General features: G+C 45.4%; 1 protein-coding gene across 1 annotated transcript in view; it reads left to right on the top strand.

Moving 5' to 3' along the window:
• The first annotated feature begins 1726 nt into the window (after positions 1 to 1726).
• LOC139835608 (uncharacterized) overlaps positions 1727 to 18454 on the top strand; it is a 33503-nt gene continuing 16775 nt past the window's right edge. Inside the window, exon 1 of the mRNA XM_071825468.1 lies at positions 1727 to 1753. Coding sequence (XP_071681569.1) covers positions 1727 to 1753 — 27 coding nt within the window. The remainder of the gene's footprint in view (positions 1754 to 18454) is intronic.

Raw genomic sequence — 18454 nt, 5'->3', positions numbered from 1 at the left:
TTTCTACACGCAAATCTTGTGCCTGTTTCGTTGAACTTTGCTAGTGTCTCTCGAGTGCATTGCAACATTATTCATCCATATAGTTGTATTGCCACATTTATCGCCTTGTGTGAGTTTCTTTGGGTGTTTTATACGGTCAGCGCTAGGGCTTGATTTTGGTGCATATAGGTAGCCTACCTATAGCCCCACATATTTCCTGCTTTGTCGTGTGATTGTTCTTATACCCTTGATATTCGCTTCTCTAAATCCATGCACTAGTTCGTCAATCCAAGTGGTGAGCAAAACTAATTCACTTTGGAGCGGTAAGATTTACCTTTCTTATCAGTTTTGTGAGTTGTGAGAGTACCACCACAAATTTTTATTTAGTACACTAATCTACTAATCATGTCTTCTAGTGATGTTGATGTGACGCAGAAAAGGATCCAGCTTCCCCGATTACTTGGCGGGAATATTGATGAGACCTTGGGTCTAGGGGTGGCCCAAATCCCACGAAATTGTCCAAACTTGTGGATGGAAAGTATTGGAGAGTAAGAACACAAAAACCAAACCACAAACACACACACACACACCAATACAAACCAATTAGACTCTCTTGGTTGGTTAGACCAAGACAATAGAATCACTTCTTAGAGAGACCCTTAGGTAGAATCCAAGAAGGGAGAGATTGGTGAAGGAGATCCACTCTAGAACTTGGGTGAAAGAGGGGTTGCCCTTGAAACGTCCATGAAGAGAGTGAAATCCTCAAGAGTGCCTTGATACAAAGAACTAGGGTTCTATGGAGACAAAGCTCAAGTATAATCTCAAATCTTGTGTAACCCTAATCTAGATGGGGAATGAGATACATATGGTTTAGATTCATGGCAGGTTTAAAAGGGACATTACATATAAAGTTAACTTAACCATAGATGAGAAATGAATGGTTTAGATTGAGTTAAAACGCTTCTGGTCGGGGATCGGCCGGTCATACTGGCCGGATGGGCCGGTTAGACCGGCTCGACCTCCTGGTCTCGACGCTACGGCTGGAGTGGGGTCCGGGTCCGGTCATACCGACCAAAGTCCATGTTAGTTCTCTCATGAAGAGGTAGTGGGAGGATGTCGAGTGTTGTGGAAGGTTCGAAACCATCACTAGTAACATTTGGCTAGTCTATAACGATTTTAGTTTGTCAGCGAAAGGCCAAAAATCGTCATGCAGGCCTCATACTGACGGTTTGGAATTCCGTGGCGAATTCCGCGTCACAGATGGCCAGAGTGACAGTTAGATTTTCCCGTCATGGATCAATGATGGCCAAGTCCACACACAAAGCCCACCCGGCCTGGTACGTCATGACGGGCATAACCGTCATGCGGTTGCCTCCCCGATCGAGACCACCGTGTCAGACCAATCATTGAGCTGACGGTCCAATAATTAAAGGCGCATGATGTCATCTTTGTCGTCTAGCTGACCACTCCGGACGAACCTCCTCCCACCACGTGGCCATGTAGATTTGCACTCAAAGGTTGACACGTGCCTAGAGCGTCACTATTGGCATTTCGACACGTGTCACCCGGAATACAAACATGTGCGTGTAGAAGGCCCAATACCATCTCGACACATCGCAAAATGAAATGTCGACACGTGGACATCAGGGACCCACATGCAGGAACATACATGGCACTAACTGAACTTTGGGCCTAGGTTATTTCAGCCCATTAAAAGACGGTCTGTTTATAACTGTCAGCTATGCACATGGCCCATTTGCCGGGGCCCATTAAGGTAAGCACGTTAACCGTGGCCCTTTCTTGGACCACTCACGGTCGGCCTTTTAACAGCCTAAATGTGTGGCCTTATTGTCTCGGCCCGTTATTGTGTTGCAACGTCCCAAAAATCAATTGAAAAAACGGCCCGTTACTTCAAGCCCATCAATGCTGGTGCGTTATTAATGGCTTGTTAGAACGGCCCGGCCTGATTTTCTCAGTCGGCCCGTTACTTCCAGCCGATAAATGCCGGCCTGGTTAACTCTACTGGGCCATTCCTTTCAGCCTGTCAAACCCGGCGTGTCAACTAACGGCCGTTTTGTGCGGCCTTATTACATATAAATAATACATAAACACGGAAAAAGATACATACAGAATAACTAGATAACTGTGCATCAAGTTACATTCGATCTTAAGTTCATCCTGCATACTAGCACCATACCCTAATAGTTCAGCTCCTCCAAAATAATAACAGATTAGCTTGCACTAAAAGCAAGACCACCAGCCGAAAATACAGTGAAACTATTCGCCATAGCACCACCAGTTCACCATGTTTACTCGGGCAGGGACCTGGTTAACGTTTCAACCCTTGCCTCAAGGGCAGCCTACTTCTCTCTCGCTTCCTGGACCTTTCTGTTAAGCTCGAACATATTAGCATTATGGGAGTTGACAAGATCTTGCAGGTCCCCTTTCCCCCTCGGCTCGGTCTCTAGTAAATCAGGTTGGGTGCTCAGATTCGATCGAGTAGGTTGAGACATCTCTTTTTCAATCTCAGGCTTGTTTAACAATAAAGACAGAAGATAGATTGGTGTTAGATGAAGCAAAGTATAAACTTAGTTTCAGCGATAACTCATTGAATGCTTACTCACAAGAACAAGTTCTACTTCAGGGGAGTCGTGGTCGGCCTTGTTGTGGTGTGTCTCCCTGAACAGATCCACATGACTTGGTTGTTTATCCGTGTATGAGTCTCCCTAAAAACAAACACATACATGTAGCCAGCTTATAGATTCTATAAAGGATTTTGTGAATAATTAATAATGTGTGCAATGTTATATGTTGATGTGCAAGTTAATCACTATTTAGAGAAGTTAGATGCAGAGCATCTATATTGCAGAAAGAATCTGCAGACTTTGGCGCAAGCAACGATGTGCACAAAAGCTCCTACAAACAGCTACATACCAAAAACAGGAATTTAGTTTAAAACGCACCTGAGCTATCCATTGTAGAACTAAGCAATGTACCTTCTTGGCAAAGTGAGCATCATGGAAATGATACCACGAGTTACATATATTAACTATCTATGCCAAACATGTATGAACGCAATCAGTGATTTAAAAGACCAGCGCATGCGTTTAGGAAAATACAAGCTACATAGTAAATTCCCATCCAGCTTGTTGATGGAACTGTGTACTTTATCATTCTATAAACAACACATGTCTTGACTTACCAGATTTTCCACGTCATTCTGAAGATGCTTATTGCATGCACCTTTTACTGGTGACTACTTCGTGTCCATTGAAAATTAACCCTAGAGATATGGAAGAACATGCATAAGAATGACAATTTCTGAGAAATAACAGCTTTCTAAATAGTATTGGGAAGCAAAGGAATGCAGTGTGTAAATACCGCCACTTTTTCGTAAAAGTCACAGAGGAGCCCTTGGGCTTGGCGGTACTTCTTCCTATGCGTATATACATGAATGTGGTTCCTGACCGAGCATGATAACAATTAGTCTGCGACCGCAATAAAACAACACATACCATAGCTGTTGAGAGGAGGGGAGGACTGAGGTTGCTTATCATACGACATAAATATTTGAATCTCCTTTGGCAAAGATGTCAAAATGCCCTTGTTTGCTGCGGCTTTTACAGTATTAAAACTGCTGGAGGCATCTTTGAAAGCTTCTTGCTTCTATTGCTTTCTCTGCCCTGGTAAGTAAAAGCACGACACAGATAAATCAAGCGAGCATCAAAACAATTGCTAAGGTGCAATCAAATAGCACACCCTAAATTGCAAGCACAATCTTGTATAAATTGATCGAGAGACTACTATTAAAAATTAGTTTGCTCTCGCAATCAAACAACATCCTTACGGTGATTAATCACATATAATGCTCTTGTTGACATAGGCATCCCCAATGGGCCTGCCAAAGATGGTACCCGGGGTTTACGGGCCCACGACCCGAAGAATAAGAAGAATTCGGAATCCCAACTTGCTAGTTAAGGAAAGCTAGAGTTGTATTACGAAGGAACACTTGTAATATTACGGGAGGAATTAGAAACCTTCCCGGACTCTGTAACTTGTACATCATGAATCCCTCGGCTCCGCCTCCTATATAAGGGGGAGTCGAGGGACAAAGAAAGAATCGATTCATTGTCTCACAAACCCTAGCTTTCATATCGTCGAGCACTTTTCTGCTGAAACCTTCGAGATCTACTTGCCCCCTAGTTCTAACTAAACCCTAGTCTACAACCCGTAGGCATTGACAAGTTAATCCCTTGTCAATTGGCGCCGTCTGTGGGAATTAGAGGCGTCAAGGATCTGATCTCGATGGCACGTTCAAGATCGTCGACTTCGTCAACAGCAAGCAACGCGATGGATCGAGGTAAACAGGTCGCAACTGGTCTTGTCGATTTTGTTCCTCACCCGCCCTCCCGTTTGGATGCATATGCGTATCTGGAGGAGCCTATGGAGATGACGTTCGGAAGGTTCCACTTTCGTGTCGAGAAGGAGGGAGCGTATCGTCTCGAAATTCCGATCTCGTCGGGATAATCGGCGGTCGATTCCGATTTTTCAAACTCAACATCGTCAATCGAGCCAGGCGAAGAGGAGACTTCATCGCCACGCTTCATTAGCACCAGGGAAAGTGAAAAGCTCGCCAAGATCTTCAGCGACATGTCCTTCGAGTCGTCTGCGGACTCAGATATAAGCGATGACTCGAATAGCTTCAACAGCTTCAACTTCATCGACAAATCCACTACCATTGGCGAGGTGTTCACCAATGTTTATGATGGTGTCACCAAACCCAACATGGTTCAGTATCCAAAATATCATCAGATCTATGCAATCGGAGATCCGAGTCGCCCACAAGAGGAGACATCAGAGAACTTCGACGAGGCAGGGAATCCATATGTCGATCCTGCAGATCTCACGAGAGGTCTAGGGACAAAATATATCGGACCAGGGACACGAGAGATGGTGCGATTTCCACAAGAAGTGTGGGATCGAGTCGCAAGAACTATTAATGGTACAGAGCCAATGACCGTAACGGCGACACCTGAGGAGTTACAAGCATACCAGTATAGGCTCGCACGTACCAGGCGGGAGCTCGAGAAGCAAAAAATCGAGTTGGATAGAAGGCAAGAAGCATCCTCCGCATCAAGCAGGCGAAGGGCGGAGTTAAGTCGACATTCAGGAACTTCGGGAGATAGCCACAGGGAAGCTCGGAACAGAGCAAGATCAAGGCTGCAAAACATACCTGACGGAGAAAGAGAGCACTTGGTTCAAAACCTCGACATGTCTTTATGTCGATAGACACGAGAGGGAACATTATCCCCAAGACACCAGAAGCTGGGTATATGGCGACACAAGCCTTTATCCTTGCATCCAGACCACCTCCCGGAGATCCAAGAGAGGCATTGTACAACATGGCAATGGCAGGAGTCGGGGCCATGGGAACGGCGTTTGCAGCAACAGCTCCCGAAAGAATAGCAAGGCAAAATAGTCCACGGCCTGCAGCAGCAGCACCAGTTCCCGAGAGAACAAGTGGAGCAAGAGAGACAGCAGCACAAGCAAGGGTGGACAGATCACGACAAAATAGAAGGGAACATCGGCACTCCCCAGAGCTAGACGAGGAGGATATGTGTGGGCTGCCATGCTTCACAAGGAGGGTCCGAAAAACTCGAGTTCCTTCGGGGTTCAAATTGCCTGATAACTTCAAAAAATTCGACGGCCTGCAAGATCCAGAGGATTGGCTGGTTGATTACCTCGAGACGGTAAAGCTGACAGGAGGAACCAGAGCAATAGCTATGCAGATTATCCAGGTACATTTAAGTGGAGCTACGCGATCTTGGATAAAAAAGCTTCCTCTAGGATCTATCGACAACTGGGATAGCTTCGAGGACGTGTTCGTCAAGAATTTCCAGTCCACTTGCAAAAAACCTGCATCACTAGAGGAACTGAGGGCGTGTCGACAAAAGCCAGACGAATCAATGAGGAAGTACATCCAAAGGTGGAATATCATTAAAAACTCGGCAGAGAATATATCTGACGAGAGAGCGATAGATGCGTTTGTCGCAGGAATTAGGCGGGGAGATTTTGTCGAGGACTTGGGGAGAACTAACCCAAAGACAGTATCTGCATTGATGGAGATAGCAAACAGATGGGCAGATGGAGAAGATGTTGTTCACAACAAACGGCATAGGTCACCAGAGGAGGACCGCGGTCGAAATTATCAAAATAGGCGACGATTTCCTCGGCAGTACTCGAGCTATGATCTCCTGGACAAATTTCGGCTGGCTTTCGAGCAAGCGCCGGAGGAAACAATAGAGATGACTATCAGAGGAGCAACGAGCAGCGAGGCGACAATAGAGATGACTCCCAAAATAACATGCAAAATACTGGGCCAAGGTTCCAGAGACCTTTTGTGTCCCCCGAGGAGATGATGAATGGGCCGTGTCAGATGCATTTTTATCTCGGCAACAACAGAAAGAGACAGTCAGGACACTTGCAAAAGGATTGCCGAAATTTTCAGGCAATGTTAAGGTGGGGAGGGCACGCCAATGCCCAGGCAACACATAGAAACCCTCAAGGGCCCAGGAGTGAGATCCACTTGCCACCTCCTCTGGCAATTACGGACGAAAATCGACACCAGCTCAGAATAGCGGCAGCACCTGCACCACCACCTTACGTTGATGCCAATTGCAACGGAGCGGTCTCGATGATTCAGAAAGGCAGGCCATCCAATAGAGCTCAGAAAGTAATCTCGCGACAGGTGTTCATGGCAGAGAAAATGCCTCCACCAACGGTTGAGTACCTTAATTGGTAAGGGCAAGACATTGGCTTCACAATAGCGGATCATCCACAGCAAGTTCCTCGACCAGGGCAGTCAACACTTATCTTACCAGCAGTAATTGCAGGATTCGACGTATCTCGAGTATTCATAGATGGAGGCAGAAGTTTAAACCTTATGTATGCAGATACACTAAGGAAGATGAACATATCTCTAGCAAATCTGAAACCAACTGACACACGTTTCCATGGCATCACACCGGAAAAGCCAAGTTATCCGTTGGGAAAGATCAATCTCGACGTTCAGTTCGGGACCCGAGAAAACTACAGAATAGAGAGGCTGGAATTTGAAGTCGTAGATTTCCCATCACAGTACCACGCTTTGTTGGGACGACCAGCATATGCCAGGTTTATGGTGGTACCACATTACACGTACCTGTTGTGGAGGATGCCTGGACCTGAGGGACCAATCACAGTCAAAGGAAGCTTCGCGCTAGCCGATAAGTGTGACAAGGATTTTCATCGACTATCAGAAACCTTTGGGATGCAAGCAGAGTACATGGCGTGAAGGCTCACAACTGATTATGATGTGCTGCCAGATGTAAGAAGGCCCAACAAAGAATCAACCTTTAACACTGAGAAAAATTCTAAGGAGGTGCAGATTCACCCGACGGACCCAAAAAAGACGACGTCCATTGCGACAGACATGGACCTCGCATAGGAAAGCGCGCTCGTCGAGTTCCTCCGTGAGCACTGGAAAATCTTCGCATGGTGTCCAGCTGACATGCCAGAAGTACCCAGGGAACTTGCCGAGCACCACCTAAACTTGGATCTGTTAGCGAGACCAATAAAACAACCTTTGCGGCGTTTTTCGGAGCCAAACCGCAAAGCTATGCTGTCAGAAATTGATCGACTGAGAGAAGCTGGTTTCATTAAGGAGCTGCATACAGAGGCCACCTGGGTCGCAAATCCAGTGTTGGTTCCAAAGAAAAACACTAAAGTCCTTCGCATGTGTGTCGACTTTACGTGTCTCAACAAACACTGTCCAAAGGATCACTTTCCCCTCCCGAGGATCGATCAAATTATCGATTCCACGGCAGGATGTGAACGTCTTTCCTTCCTGGATGCATATTCTGGTTATAACCAGATCAGATTGAAAGAAGAAGACGAGGTCAAAACAGCGTTCATCACACCCTATGGCGTGTTTTGCTATAGAACAATGCCTTTTGGTTTGAAAAACGCGGGAGCAACGTACCAGAGGATGATGCAGAAATGCTTAGCAACACAGATCAGGAAAAACGTACAATTCTACATTGATGATGTCGTGATAACTTCAAAAAAGGGGACAACGCTAATCGAGGACCTGAAGGAAACTGTCGACAACCTCGACAAGTTTTGCCTCAAGTTGAACCCAACGAAGTGTTCTTTCGGCGTCCCCGTAGGAGAACTTCTGGGGTTCCTAGTCTCAGCGAGAGGGATTGAAGCTAATCCCGAAAAAATCCAAGCTATCGTAACAATGAGGAAGCCAACAAAGCTGAAAGAAATACAACAACTAACTGGGCGAGTCGCAGCTTTAAGCAGATTCGTCGCCAGGCTAGGAGAAAAGGCACTACCGTTCTACGCTTTAATCAAGCAAGGGGGAAATTCCAGTGGAACGAAGAGGCAGATAGAGCCTTCGAGGATTTAAAGCGCACAATTTCGACACCACCAATCTTGGTGGCGCCGAAAGAGAAGGAACCTCTCCTGTTATACATTGCAGCACACCTTAGGTGGTCAGCACGGTGCTAGTCGTTGAAAGAGAAGAAGAAGGAAAACTCCATGGAGTGCAAAGGCCGGTATATTTTATCAGTGAAGTTTTATCGCCTTCAAAACAGCGGTACCCGCAATATCAGTGAAGGAGATATGCCCTAGAGGCAATAATAAAGTGGTTATTATTTATATCTCTATGTTTATGATAAATGTTTATATGTCATGCTATAATTGTATTAACCGAAACATTAGTACATGTGTGATATGTAGACAACAAGAAGTCCCTAGTATGCCTCTTAAACTAGCTTGTTGATTAATGGATGATTAGTTTCATAATCATGAACATTGGATGTTATTAATAACAAGGTTATATCATTATATGAATGATGTAATGGACACACCCAATTAAGCGTAGCATAAGATCTCGTCATTAAGTTATTTGCTATAAGCTTTCGATACATAGTTACCTAGTCCTTATGACCATGAGATCATGTAAATCACTTATACCGGAAAGGTACTTTGATTACACCAAATGCCACTGCGTAAATGGGTGGTTATAAAGGTGGGATTAAGTATCCGGAAAGTATGAGTTGAGGCATATGGATCAACAGTGGGATTTGTCCATTCCGATGACGGATAGATATACTCTGGGCCCTCTCGGTGGAATGTCGTCTAATGTCTTGCAAGCATATGAATAAGTTCATAAGAGACCACATACCACGGTACGAGTAAAGAGTACTTGTCAGGAGACGAGGTTGAACAAGGTATAGAGTGATACCGAAGATCAAACCTCGGACAAGTAAAATATCGCGTGACAAAGGGAATTGGTATTGTATGTGAATGGTTCATTCGATCACTAAAGTCATCGTTGAATATGTGGGAGCCATTATGGATCTCTAGATCCCGCTATTGGTTATTGGTCGGAGTGAGTACTCAACCATGTCCGCATAGTTCGCGAACCGTAGGGTGACACACTTAAAGTTGGATGTTGAAATGGTAGAACTTGAATATGGAATGGAGTTCGAATATTTGTTCGGAGTCCCGGATGAGATCCCGGACATCACGAGGAGTTCCGGAATGGTCCGGAGAATAAGATTCATATATAGGATGTCATTTTATGTGAATTAAAATGATGCGGAAGGTTCTATGGAAGGTGCTAGAAGGTTCTAGAAAAGTCCGAAAGAAACCACCAGGGAAGGTGGAGTCCCGGAGGGACTCCACCTCCATGGCCGGCCAACCCTAGTGGGGGAGGAGTCCCAAGTGGACTCCCCCTATGGGGGCCGGCCACCCCCCCATATGGAAGGTGGAACTCCCACCTCTAGTGGGAGTCCTAGCTTGGGTAGGTTTCCCTATCATATGGAAGGTTTTGGGTTCGGGTCTTATTCGGAGACTTGTAGTCCAACCCTTGGGGCTTCCACCTATATAATGAGGGACAAGGGGAGGGGGCCGGCCACCTCAAGAACCACCAAGGTGGCCGCACCCCTTAGTGGCCGGCGCCCCCCTCTCCCCAAACCCTAGCCGCCCCGCTCCTCCACTTCCCGCACGCTTAGCGAAGCTCCGCCGGACTTCTCCACCACCACCGACACCACGCCGTCGTGCTGTCGGATTCAAGAGGAGCTACTACTTCCGCTGCCCGCTGGAACGGGGAGGTGTACGTCGTCTTCATCAACAACCGAACGTGTGACCGAGTACGGAGGTGCTGCCCGTTCGTGGCGCCGGAGGGATCGTGATCAAGATCTTCTACGCGCTTTTGCAAGCGGCAAGTGAACGTCTACCGCAGCAACAAGAGCCTCCTCTTGTAGGCTTTGGAATCTCTTCAAGGGTGAGACTCGATAAACCCCTCGTTGCTACCGTCTTCTCGATTGCATCTTGGCTTGGATTGCGTGTTCGCGGTAGGAAATTTTTTGTTTTCTATGCAACGTTATCCTACAGTGGTATCAGAGCCGTGTCTATGCATAGATGGTTGCACGAGTAGAACACAATGGTTTTGTGGGCGTTGATGCTCTTGTTATCTTTAGTTTGAGTACTTTGCATCTTTGTGGCATAGTGGGATGAAGCGGCTCAGACTAACTTTACATGACCGCGTTCATGAGACTTGTTCCTCGTTCGACATGCAACTTGTATTTCATAAGAGGCTTTGCGGGTGTCTGTCTCTCCTACTATAGTGAAGATTCAATTTACTCTTCTATTGAAAACATTAGTATCAACGTTGTGGTTCATGTTCGTAGGTAGATTAGATCTCTCTCGAAAACCCTAAACCACGTAAAATATGCAAACCAAATTAGAGACGTCTAACTTGTTTTTGCAGGGTTTGGTGATGTGATATGGCCATAATGTGATGATGAATATGTATGAGATGATCATTATTGTATTGTGGCAACCGGCAGGAGCCTTATGGTTGTCTTTAAATTTCATGTTGAGTAGTATTCCAAAGTAGTTGTAATAGTTGCTACATGGAGGACAATCATGAAGACGGCGCCATTGACCTTGACGCTACGCCGATGATGATGAAGATCATGCCCAAAGATGATGGAGATCATGTCCGTGCTTTGGAGATGAAGATCAAAGGCGCAAAGACAAAAGGGCCATATCATATCACATATGAACTGCATGTGATGTTAATCCTTTTATGCATCTTATTTTGCTTAGATCGCGACGGTAGCATTATAAGATGATCCCTCACTAAAATCTCAAGATAATAAAGTGTTCATTCTTAGTAGCACCGTTACCAAGTCTTGTCGGTTCGAAGCATCTCGTGATGATCGGGTGTGATAGAATCAACAAGTACATACAACGGGTGCAAGACAGTTTTGCACATGCGGATACTAAGGTGGCCTTGACGAGCCTAACATGTACAGACATGGTCTCGGAACACGTGATACCGAAAGGTAGAGCATGAATCATATGGTTGATATGATGAACACTTTGAGTGTTCGCCATTGAAATCACACCTTGTCTCGTGATGATCGGGCTTAGGTGCGGTGGATTTGGTTCGTGTGATCACTAAGACAATGCGAGGGATATTGTTTTGAGTGGGAGTTCACCTAGATTTTTAATTATGTTGAATTAAAATTTGAACTCAATTTGTCATAAACTTAGTCTAAACTTTTGCAAATATATGTTGTAGAGATGGCGTCCCCAATCAATTTTAACCAGTTCCTAGAGAAAGAAAAACTTAAGAGCAACTGTAGCAACTTCACCGACTGGTTCCGTCATGTGAGGATCTTCCTCTCTGGCGGAAATCTGCAATATGTGCTTGATGCACCGCTAGGTGACCCTCCTATGACTGAAACCGATGAAGTAAAAGCTGTTTACGAGACTCGGAAGATTCGGTACTCTCAAGTTCAGTGTGCCATCCTGTGCAGTCTGGAATCCGATCTTCAAAAACGTTTTGAGCACCACGATCCTCATGAGTTGATGAAAGAGCTGAAAGCTATTTTTGAGACTCATGCGGCCGTGGAATGCTATGAAGCATCGAAACAATTCTTTAGCTGCATGATGGAAGAAGGCAGCTCCGTTAGTGAGCACATGCTCGCCATGACCGGGCATGCGAAGAGACTCAGTGACTTGGGAATAGTGATTCCTAACAGACTGGGGATTAATCGAGTCCTTCAATCACTGCCACCAAGTTACAAGAACATTGTGATGAACTACAATATGCAGAACATGAACAAGGAGTTACCTGAACTCTTTGGCATGCTAAAAGCTGCTGAGATTGAGATCAAGAAAGAGCACCAAGTCTTGATGGTCAACAAGACCACCACTTTCAAGAAACAGGGCAAGTCTAAGGGAAAATTCAAGAAGGGTGGCAAGAAAGCTGCCACGCCTCCTGTGAAACCTAAGAACGGCCCTAAGCCTGATGCTGAGTGCTATTACTGCAAGGAGAAGGGACACTGGAAGCGTAATTGCTCCAAGTATCTGGCTGATCTGAAGAGCGGCCTTGTCAAGAAGAAGAAAGAAGGTATATCTGATATACATGTTATAGATGTTTATCGCGCTGGTTCTCGTTCTAGTACCTGGGTATTTGATACTGGTTCGGTTGCTCATATTTGTAACTCGAAACAGGAACTAAAGAATAAACGACAACTGCTGAAAGATGAAGTGACGATGCGCGTTGGAAACGGATCCAAGGTCAATGTGATCGCAGTCGGCACACTTCCTCTACATCTACTTTCGGGATTAGTTTTAAGCCTAAATAATTGTTATTATGTACCTGCGTTGAGCATGAACATTATATCTGGATCTTGTTTAATGCAAGACAGTTATTCATTCAAGTCTGAGAATAATGGTTGTTCTATTTTTATGAATAATATCTTTTATGGTCGAGCACCACAAAAGAATGGCTTATTTCTGTTAGATCTCGACAATAGTGATACGCATATACATAACGTTGATGCTAAGCGAATTAAATTAAATGATAATTCTACTTATATGTGGCACTGTCGTCTTGGTCATATTGGAGTGAAACGCATGAAGAAACTCCATACTGATGGATTACTTGAATCACTTGACTTTGAGTCACTTGATAGATGCGAAGCATGTCTAATGGGTAAAATGACTAAGACTCCATTTTACGGTATGATGGAGCGAGCTACTGACTTATTGGAAATCATACATACCGATGTATTATGCGGACCAATGAGCGTAGCATCGCGCGGTGGTTATCGTTATGTTCTAACCTTCACAGATGATCTGAGTAGATATGGGTATATCTATTTCATGAAACATAAATCCGAAACTTTCGAGAAGTTTAAGGAATTTCAAAGTGAAGTAGAAAATCAACGTAACAAGAAGATTAAATTTCTATGATCTGATCGTGGAGGTGAATATCTGAGTTATGAGTTTGGCATGCATTTAAAGAAATGCGGAATACTTTCACAATTGATACCGCCGGGAACACCACAACGAAACGGTGTGTCCGAACGTCGTAATCGAACTCCCTTAGATATGGTTCGTTCTATGATGTCTCTTACTGATTTGCCATTATCATTTTGGAGTTATGCATTAGAGACAGCCGCATTCACTTTAAATAGAGCACCATCAAAATCCGTAGAAATGACACCGTATGAATTATGGTTTAATAAGAAACCTAAGCTGTCGTTCCTGAAAGTTTGGGGTTGCGAAGCCTATGTAAAGAAGTTACAACTGGACAAGCTAGAACCCAAAGTGGAGAAATGCGTCTTCATAGGATACCCTAAGGAAACTATAGGGTACACTTTCTATCACAGATCCGAAGGCAAAATCTTTGTTGCTAAGAACGGAACCTTTCTTGAGAAAGAATTTCTCACTAAAGAAGTGACTGGAAGAAAAGTAGAACTCGATGAGATTGATGAATCTATACTCGTTGATCAGAGTAGCGCGATGCGGAAGTTGTACCTGTACCGCCTACACCGGCAACAGAGGAAGCTAATGATAATGATCATGAAACTTCGAACGAGGAAACTACTGAACCTCGCAGATCGACAAGGGAACGTGCCACTCCTGATTGGTATGATCCTTGTCTAAATGTCATGATTGTGGATAACAATGATGAGGACCCTGCGACGTATGAAGAAGCGATGATGAGCCCAGATTCCAACAAATGGCAAGAAGCCATGAAATCCGAAATGGGATCCATGTATGATAACAAAGTATGGACTTTGGTAGACTTACCTGATAGCCGAAAGGCTGTCGAGAATAAATGGATCTTCAAAAGAAAAACAGAGATCTTGATGGTAATATTCTTGTCTATAAAGCTCGACTTGTCGCAAAGGGTTTCCGACAAATTCAAGGAGTTGACTACGATGAGACTTTCTCACCTGTAGCGAAGCTAAAATCTGTGAGGATTTTGTTAGCAATAGCTGCATTTTTCGATTATGAGATTTGGCAGATGGATGTCAAAACGGCATTCCTTAATGGAGTTGTATATGGTACAACCCAAAGGTTTTGTCGATCCTAAAAATGCTGACAAAGTATGCAAACTTCAGCGTTCAATCTATGGACTGAAGCAAGCATCAAGAAGTTGGAACCGACGCTTTGATAAGGTGATCAAAGACTTCGGGTTTATACAGTGTCATGGAGAGGCCTGTATTTACAAGAAAGTGAGTGGGAGCTCTGTAGCATTCCTGATATTATATGTAGATGACATATTATTGATCGAGAATGATATAGAACTATTAAGCAGTGTTAAAGGTTATTTGAATAATAGTTTTTCAATGAAAGACCTTGGTGAAGCATCGTATATATTAGGCATCAAGATTTATAGAGATAGATCAAGACGCCTAATAGGGCTATCACAGAGTACATATCTGGACAAGATTCTAAAGAAGTTTAGAATGGACGAAAGTAACAAAGGGTTCTTACCTATGTTACCAGGCAACGTCTTGAGTAAGACTCAAGGACCGGCTACGGCAGAAGAAAGAGAAAGGATGAGTAATATCCCCTATGCCTCGGCAGTAGGATCTATCATGTATGCCATGCTATGTACTAGACCGGATATAGCACATGCTGTTAGTTTGACTAGCAGATATCAAAGTGATCCAGGAATGGAACACTGGACAGCGGTCAAGAATATCCTGAAGTACTTGAAAAGAACTAAGGATATTGATGTAGCCCTACCCAAGGTCGATACTACATCAAGACCGACAAGCCCTCCTCGTGGTCCAATGACACGAGCTCGAGCCCAAGCCCTACGCCAAGAGGTGCATTCGCTCCTCTCCATGTATGCTTTTGACACCCCTTTGGATGGCTTGCTACTTCATGCCAATACCCTATGTTCAATCAGGTACATCGACCAAGAAGCGAGCCATGAAGACCAAGCCAATGGAGAGAGAGCTGGAAATGACGAAGATGGAGCTACAGCTGCCAGGCCGGAACTTCCGCCCTCCAGGACCGGAACTTCCGCCCAGATGCCCTCCAGATTCCCTCCAGATGCCTTCCAGCGCCCAGAAGATAGGATCAGGCCGGAACTTCCGCCCCGAGGGACCGGAACTTCCGCCCACCGGAACTTCCGCCCAAGTTCCGCCCAAGTTCCGAAAGTCGGCGAAAACCCCCCTGGATGTTACTGCGGGACAATGGCGCAATTCCGGAACAAGGCCGGAACTTGGCCGGAACTTCCGCCCCGACCGGAACTTCCGCCCTCCGCACCGGAACTTCCGCCTGGCCGGAACTTCCGCCCAAGTTGACCGGAACTTCCGCCCCATCGAACTTCAAAGACGACAAAGACTTTTCAGCTTGTAACTTACCCCTTCGCCCCCACCTATAAATAGGCTGGTTGCCTCAGATCTGAGATTAGACTTGATGTGAAATTAAACCTGAGCTTAGCTCACCCTTGTGGGAATCCTACCTAGATCTATGATCTTGTACCCACCCGGGCTCCTATCGACTTGTCAAGATCTCTTTGGTGACTTCTACCGTTTGTTTGATCTTTTGCTTGCACTTCTACCTATTTGGTCTTTTGCTTGCACTTCTATCAACCTTCCGGTCTTTTCACCCTTCTAGATCTTGCGAGCTTCAATTTGTCGATCTCTTTGCGGGACTTCTACCGGAAGGTCTTTTCTCGCAACCTCTATCGAGTAGGTGTATCGGGCCTACGAGGGAAAACCGGTTTGTGTGCGTGTGTGTGTATTGTATCCCCACGATTCCCCTCGTGTTCTTCGTGTTCATCGCGTTCATCCACCTACCCCCACGAGTTCCACCCAAATCCGTGAAGATCGGGCACATCCTTGGACTTAGTCCACATCATATGGTATCAGCAGCTCTTTGGTTGCCACGGATTTGACCCCCACATCCCCCAATTCCACCAATTTCGCCCAAAAATTTTCCAAAATTTTTTCCCAAAAAATAGCCCCAAATTGGCCTTGGATCGATCTCTCGATTTCTTGAGTTATTTGTGGTTTTGCTCCAATAGAAACTTGCCTTTGGTGTTGATCTGCAATTCCCCCACCTTCCCACAGCTTCTAGTGCCAAATTTTCCTCGAATTCGAAGGATTTCGGCCCGGATTTCCGCCCAAATCGACGAACAGCCCGCAGATCTGATTGCGACCGGAAGTTCCGCCCGGAAGGACCGGAAGTTCCGCCCCCGGACCGGAAGTTCCGCCCCTCAGGACCGGAAGTTCCGCCTGGCCGAAATTTTGACAGCAACCTTCGTTTTTCGTTTTGGTACTAACCCCCTTGTGTTTGGACTTCGGTTTGAGTGCCATTTCAGCTACCACAAAGCTTCCGCAACATCGACAACGACGACGGCACCCCGAGGATCCAAGCGGTTCACTTGACACCTCCACCATAGCAAGTTCAAGATCGTCGGCCACCATCATCAAGTGGTATAACTTGCTCCTAACTTGTAGCCCTAGCCTCTTTTGCGTACCTTTCCTATCGAGAGTGGCTTTCTAGTGTTGCGAAGCATTGCGCAAGCGTCCCGACCGTGAGGGTGTGCGTGTGTTGAGCAAAGCTTTGAAGCAAGCTCGTGTGAAAAGATAAGCAAAAGAAGTGTGACATACTTACATAGATAGTAGTATCCTTACATAGTGAGAAAAAGAAAAAGAAAAATACAAAAAGAAAAAGAAAAAGTGTGCGAGTGACACCTATACACAAAAGAGTCCAAAGCTTTTAAGCAAAAGAGAGAAAAGAGAAGAGAGGCGTCTTGCGCAAATCTTGTTGCTTCTCAATTTTGCAACCAAGCCACGGTCTCTCTTGTGTTGGCGTGACACCGAGCTAGTAGTCTTCGTTAGGACCATTTTGTTCTTGCTCATTTTCCAAGTCGCGCTAACCCCATTTTGTCCCACGCGTGTGTTCCTCATTGTGTATGCCTTTTGTGATCACCGCCTTTGACTTGTGACTTTTGGATCTTACCCACTTTTGACAATAGACTTTTCGTTTGGTTCTTCCATTTGGCTTTACACATCCATACCTAACACCATATAGAGTTTTGTTTTGTGTGTGTAACCGGTTGTTCCTCAACTTGATACACCCTTTCGATTTTGGTTTGCAAGTTTTGACTTTCTTGGTAGTCTTTCCTAACCACCCACCACATAGTTCTTGTTTTAGTTGTAACCATGTCTAGTGGAGAAGGGAACCAACTACCGATGACGCGACACCAACATTGGATAGCTACTCAAGCCATCCACGCCAAGCTAAATCAATTTGAAGCCATGCTCAAGGATACCAATGTCCGCTATGAAGAAAGAGCTCAAGTGCAAAGGAATGACCTCAACAATCAAGTGCAAGACCTCAATGAGAAGATTGAAACTCAAGGCAATGAGTTGAAGGCCACACTTGCCATACAAGGTCAAGAGACAAGGGAAATGAAGACGGCTTTGGACAATATCCTCCACACACTCAACCGTCAAGAAGAAAGAAGACACCACTCAAGGTCTTCGCGCTCTCATAGCTCAAGGTCAAGAGCTCCTACACCGTCTCGCCATGATTCTAATGAAGACCCACGCCACCATAATGTGGATGTCCAAGTGCTTCACCAACAAGCTCAAGAAGCGGAGCAAGCTCGACTTCGACTTGTCCAAGAGCGTCAACGCCTTGAAGAAGAGCGCCTTCACCAAGAGGACCTCAATGCTCAATTCCAACAAGAGCAAGAACGCCTTCGCCATGATCAAGAGCTAGTTCGAGCAAGGGAACAAGAGCGCCTCCGCAATGAACAACAAGCACTTGAAGAACAAGAGCGGCAACGACAAGCACAAGAAGCTCAAGCTAGAAGACAACGCCTTCTTGAAGAGGAACAAAGGCAAGCGCGCCAAGAGCGCCAAATCATCAATGTTGTTCATCTTCAACGCCCTCAAGGTCAAGATAATCGCCGCCATCATGATGATCGCCCTCATGCTAGAAGACCTCCTCCAAGGGCAAGAGATGAAGAATCAAGTCATCACCAAGCATCAAGTGAAGAAAGTGTGATGCCTCGACGCCGCCACAACAATGATGATCAAGATGAAGGTCATGGAAGGCCACCTCCTCGTCAACAACATAGCAACAA

This window comes from Lolium perenne, chromosome 2 (genome assembly GCF_019359855.2).
Source record: "Lolium perenne isolate Kyuss_39 chromosome 2, Kyuss_2.0, whole genome shotgun sequence".
NCBI lineage: Eukaryota > Viridiplantae > Streptophyta > Magnoliopsida > Poales > Poaceae > Lolium > Lolium perenne.
This window is presented reverse-complemented; position numbering and strand designations above follow the sequence as displayed.